The sequence below is a fragment of the Anas acuta genome, chromosome 11 (genome assembly GCF_963932015.1).
Source record: "Anas acuta chromosome 11, bAnaAcu1.1, whole genome shotgun sequence".
Classification (NCBI taxonomy): domain Eukaryota; kingdom Metazoa; phylum Chordata; class Aves; order Anseriformes; family Anatidae; genus Anas; species Anas acuta.
Window position 1 is genome coordinate 8,914,486 of NC_088989.1, and position 6,000 is coordinate 8,920,485.

Below are 6,000 nucleotides of genomic sequence, written 5' to 3' on the forward strand. Positions count from 1 at the left end.
CTACCCTTGCATTAATCACAAGTCCCTCAACTGTCACAACTCCTGTGTGACTTGTTAGGTACGGGAGCACCTTTTTATCTGTATTTATAGATTCTGATCAATTTTAGATGACTTTCTTTTTGCTAAGAAACACTTGAATAAGGCAAGAAGATCTCAATTCTCTTTCTACTACATATGTTGGTGCTGATTGCTCTTGGTGGGTCGGGTAGCTAATGCAGAGTGCTTCTACACCAGTCCCCCAATGGCTGGAGATATCCAACTACTTGATTAAAGAAATTAATCCCATTTAGCCTTGCTAAGCTTAAAGCTTTAAGAAAATACTTGTCTTAAAATAATTCACTCGAGTGTATGATTGCCTAGAGTAGGAGAAACTGAGATCAGGGAATTAGTTTGGGTTATCCACATGTTCCTGGTCTTCCCCTTTATCTCTCAACCCCACTGTATCCCATCTCCTTAGAAAGACTTGTTGCTTCCTGAACACCCCCAGCATGGGTATGCTCTACAGGGCTGCTCACAGCACTGCCTTTACAGAGCTGAAGTTCAACAGAACTTCATGTTAATCTGAAGAAGGATAAGAAAAGGAAAAAAAAAAATTGTGGAAAGGATATTTAAAATGTCATTGCTCTCACTTAATACCAAGATTTGACCTCTTCAGGAGCCATTTCCAGTCACGCATTGGCTGTCATATGGCTAGTTGTGTTTGCTAACTGGTTGCTCTTTGAGGCAGAATCATGGGGAAAGAGTCCTTACTCAGCAAGACTGGATGCAGTATCTTAATTTCTAAGTCTGTTTTCAGATGCGCCTTTTAAATTTTTTCTATCTATAGCTGGGTGTTTTGATAGTCTGTTTTGTGCATTTTAAATTATGGTACACATGCCATCAAAAAGGCTAAAGATTAAAAGAGTTACTAACCTTCAGATAAGATTTGAAGAATATTTCTGTTCAAAGGCAATTTCAGTTTGTGTTTTCTGCAAAAAGAACGAGGCTGCACAAGTTTCAGTAGAAGTTTTCCTATTTTACACACAACTAAAGTAACACTTTTATGCCATTAGCGAAGTAGTCAGTCTGAAATATGATGTCAAAATGTCCCTTTGCATAAAGGAGATTGGCAGTGATACTCTGTTGCCTAGTGCTTTTTGAGCTGCAAATATTCCAAAGCTTTTAATTGCTTAATCATCTGAATATTTTGTGTCATTCAACATGCAAAATTCATTTTAAAATCTCTGAAAATAATTTGGACCGCACAGTGGTGCAGGATTTCTAATGTCAGTTCTCCACTTCATTCCCAGTCTGCCAACATTTCTGGAAAGTCTAGTCTTTTAAACTTTGTCAGAGTATATGAATTTTATTCATTTTTTCACCCCACTGTGAAGGAGATTATCCCATTCTTTGAGAGCACTCTTCCTGCCTCACAACTGCCTGTTCTGTACTGAGGTATCAAAATGCATGAAAAGATGCTGTTCTGTTGACTTCAGCAGGGGAGTTACCACTGTTAACAGTAGCTGACCCAAGGGAATTTAAACTAGCAATTTGGTTTGCATCTTGTCTTGCTCCAGCACCTCTGATCTTTCATGCTGCACTTGTGAGAGCAAGCACCAGAGCAATCACATCACTTTCCTTAAATATAGGCAAGTGTGACAAGATGACTCTCAACACCTTGGTTGCTCTACTCCAATAAAAGCCCTCCCATTATTTTTGGCACTTCATGCTGAAAAAAAAAACACAAAATGATGGTTATGCCTAGGAATGGATCCACAGAGTGGATGTGGGACATGTGCTGTGTGTACACAGCCAGTCTACCCCCAGAAGATGCTGCACCTGGGCTGTGTGGGACAAGGCACAGGTCATCTTCTGAGGAAGATGCAAGAGCACAGGCACAGCCAGAACTATTTTCTACAACAGGTACTTCTCCACTGTAGGCAGCCCTTGGCAGGAAAATTAACAATACAACTGTAGGAAATACAACGTACTGTGGTCCTCCCTATAGGGAAAAGGGAAGCAGTAGAGATGGGTACCACCAGCAGGGACCCATCAGCCGTGTGAGCCTTGCTTCATATGCAGGCAGGTTTCTGAATGCTTACACTGGAGTAAGGCTCGAAGGGGTGCCTGGTCCTGGGGACTTCCCCAAGAGCTGCTCATAGCTGTTGTTAGGAGCTGTTTGCATATAATCCTGAAGTAAATACATACCCTAGTAATCAGCCATAGATTTCTCTGCACTCCAGACTTAAGTGCTATTAATTATATCCCCTACTCAGCAGCCTCCAAGAACCATTAATTAGAGAGCAGGAGCTGATGGTTTGCTTGTCTGTGTGAAACTATTATGACCTGAGAGTGAAATATAAGCTTCAAAAGAAACATGTTTTATGAAGGTCACCTTGGCAAACATCATAACAATCTGTCAGAAGAGAATGCCGAACTCCAAATGTGTGTTTCAGTGTGACATTATGCTTTAAGTAGTTGGAAATAGCAAAGAGAAGATGAATTGGATCATAGGGTCTATGCTTTTTCACCCAAAATTCTTTTTTTTCCTGCAGTGAGTACATATAAAGTAATCTTTTTGTCATTTCAATTGAATGGAAGGAAAGTTAATATCAACAGAAATTCCACAGACAAACATAATCTGGCCCTTGCTGGTATTTTTGAAGTGTAAAACATCCAGAGCCACCACCTCTGCAGCAGGGAGGTTTATGCACAGCAGTTAAATTATCTCTTCAAGCGAAGATGTAACCAGCCAGGAGAAGTACAGTGACTGTGTCTTGGCAGTAATGCCCACCCTAGACGGCTCAGAGGAAAAGGCTTTCCCCAGGTAAATGTGATGTATTAATGTGCAGCATCCTTACCATCAAGGCTGATTATTCTTCTGGTTGAAGCGTAGCATTATTCTTATGAAAACAAAGATGCAATACAGTTAGCTGTGGCTATAAGTGAAATGTCTTCCTCTTGCAGGAGGCCGGCATAAACATAATGTCACTCTCACAGCTGTTCCAGGGCTCTATTTTGAGGTTTTAAGTGCTACTGTGCTAAAAGTTATGTATCTCATTCTCCGGACTTCCATTTCCCCATAGGTGGCCATTTAATTCAGCTGTAAAGGGTACATGAATTCCATACTGCACTGCTTGGATCCTGTAATTATAGCTACAGTAGAAATGTCACGGCCAGAGACAGACAAGATTTTACTGCATAAAAGCAAAGCAGAAAATGTGTTACTGTTAGCAAAGGAAGCTGAAAGAGGGACGGATGTTCTCTTAACTTGCACATCCAGAAGCCTGAATGCTTACCGAAGCTATCCATCAAATGCCAAGTATTTTCAGTATGATCGTGTCTTGATTCATCATAAGCTTTGTATGCACCGCATTGTCTGTGAGAAAAATGGGGAACGCCAAGCACAACTGATGGGCACTGTATTGCAGGACCTCAAATAAAAGACTCAAGGTACAGGATAGTGCTGAGCATCAAATAAAGATATGAACTGTGGTCAAGGACTTTTATGCCTAAACCTGTGCCCAAATGGTGCTAATCCCTTGCCCCCAAAGCTGTGAAAAGATGCATTCACTAAGCAGCCAGACCCTCCTTCGAACAGATTCATAAAACACGTGCCAAGTAATTTACAGGCTGCCATCAAGCTGTCTGTCAAGAGGGGCATACAATGGAAACTGTTGCTCAAAATGCCATCGAACGGGGAAACATATGTTTCAGTGAGAAAAGACAATCAAACAAAGAAGTGGGCGGCTGGGGAGTTGCAGCCACAACAGCAGCAAGGATCCAAGCCTTGCATGCAGCCCCGGTAAACAAGTTCGAGGACTGTGCCCCCGTCTAACAGTTGGGTAACAGCTTTGTGTTTAATAAGCTGAAATAATTTGCTGAGTAGTGAAGCCAGCTCTAAGCGTGGTCTGAAGTGAAGGTACAAAACTGAAGGTACCAAGCAAAAAGCCCACTACATGTTGAATTATTAGCGGAGGTTTGTATCACGTTATCCTATTACTGTAGCTGCTGCATAATAGAACTGCCCAGAGAGACACTCATACCAGAAACTCGAACGTGACCTCGAAGCTTAAGAGCTGCCTTTGTGTGAGTTTCAGCATCTAGGCTGTGTAGGTGGAAAGGCATTAATAACTCCTCTGTTAAGTAGTTATTTGAAAAAGGAGAGGTGTGATGGACATTTGAAATATGTTGGACTGAGTGTATTTGAGGCTCTGTTGTTAGCCAGGATATCAGTCTGTACATGAAAGGACAGGAGTGCGGATGGGTAAACCCAAATGCCCAATTTGTGTTAGCTTCTGGGGCTGCTGGAAGCCTCCAGTTAATGCCGTAGTAACAACTGTGCTGTGAGTTTGTGCAGGGAATTAGGACGTGGTTTTTACAGCTGTAGTCAGCTGCAGTTGTCGGGCTCTCCAGGCTGTAGCAGGCTCTGCTGCAGGAACGCTCTCTCCAGGTCTGTCATGGCAAAGCTCTCTGTCCTACTAAAGCTCTTTTCCTAGGAAGGAACACCAAGAGATGTATGAAATTGGAGCAGACAGACATGGAAAGAGATTTCCAGCTCATTCTCTGGTGTCTGAGATAGGTCATGTTTTCAGAGCAATGGTCCCAAATCCCTGACATGTAATGCCTTGGCCTTGGGTAAAGTCCCACAATAGGGTCAGGATGGGTGAGGATATACAAGAGATGATGACTTTGAAAGAGCATTTGTAGGAGTTTATATGAGAGATCAGGCACCCCAAAGCCTCTTGCATGACATTATTAGAGCAAAATTGATTTGAAGAGTAAGAAGCTGTATTTGATGACACAAGATGCCCTTTCTAATCCTTTGTTCCTATGACTAGCGGTCAACAGAGCTGGGGACTGTGCTGCCTTACTCAGTGACAACAGAGAGGTGGCTTCACTTCATGTTTGTTTTTTTGTAAAATGATCCTGACCTCCTTTGGTGGGTGCTTTGTGAGTTAGGAATGAAAAGCACAATGTGAAAGAAAGACATTAGTATTATTTGGAAGTGAACTTTATTGGAAAAAAAAAAAAAAAAGTATATAATAAATCAAACAAATGCTTCCCTTTCTTGCTCTGCTATGTGTTTTTAAAGTAGTTGTGTGCAACATTTTTTTCCTTTTCCTATACCACAGGCTATAATAGAAGATGAAATGTGCTGTGTGTGGATTTAACACTGTTTCCTTTTGCCTATCACTATCAGTGTTTCCTGATGGAACACACTAATGAGCACATAACTCGTTAGCAGTAAACAGCCTTATATTTTGTCTTACTAATACAGATCAAAGATACTATTATGTCTAACTGTTATGTTTGATATTTTTCAGGTAACAAAGTGTTTGAAAAGCATCCTGTGACATAAACTTCCCGGAAAGACCTCGTTCTTTTGTTCTCAGTGGCCCTGGAGCAGCAGCTGAACAATTTTATTATGTTCTACAAATAGGGGATTCTTCTATGAAAAATTTTATTGGACCTTTGGATATCATCAAAGTTGAATTTCAGCTAAGACAACTAACAGTACTGATTCAAAATACTGCTCTGAGTAGTAACTCATATTTTTCTGAATTGTATACTTGGGAACAAATCATTTAAAATTGTCCCTTGGTCTAAATTGAAATAAAGTGCTAGCAAAACTGGGTAGCTGCTGCATTTAGATACATTACAAAGCGTTTACTCCATGTTGTGCTTTTTCAGATTCAGTTATTGTGTGTGGGCTATCATATCAAAGAAAAATTAGATCTTCTAGCAATGTGACATTTCATAAAAAAAAAAAAGTCTTTGTTATAGACTAGACAAGATAAACTTGGAGAGCTACCTTTTTGCCAGATAAGATAGTAGAACAAGAAATATGTACTGCTTCTTAAGATATTTCCTTTCTCTGTTGCTTCTCATGCATTGTCACAAAGTTTCTGGGCCTTACAGCAATAGAAAACACTTCTGCAGATCAATGAATATGTAAAGCTGCTAATGTGATAGTCATTGTGGTAGGGTTAGACCAGCATGAAAGTCCTGCTTGCAGCA

At 40.7% G+C, this 6,000-nt stretch overlaps 1 protein-coding gene across 3 annotated transcripts in view; it reads left to right on the forward strand.

The window, feature by feature from the left end:
- FHIT (fragile histidine triad diadenosine triphosphatase) overlaps nt 1-5,619 on the forward strand; it is a 565,209-nt gene extending 559,590 nt beyond the window's left edge. For all 3 annotated transcript variants that reach the window (XM_068694479.1, XM_068694477.1, XM_068694480.1), the window contains one exon: nt 5,307-5,619. In XM_068694479.1, coding sequence (XP_068550580.1) covers nt 5,307-5,336 — 30 coding nt within the window. In that variant the 3' untranslated portion in view covers nt 5,337-5,619. The remainder of the gene's footprint in view (nt 1-5,306) is intronic.
- The last annotated feature ends 381 nt before the right edge of the window (nt 5,620-6,000 follow it).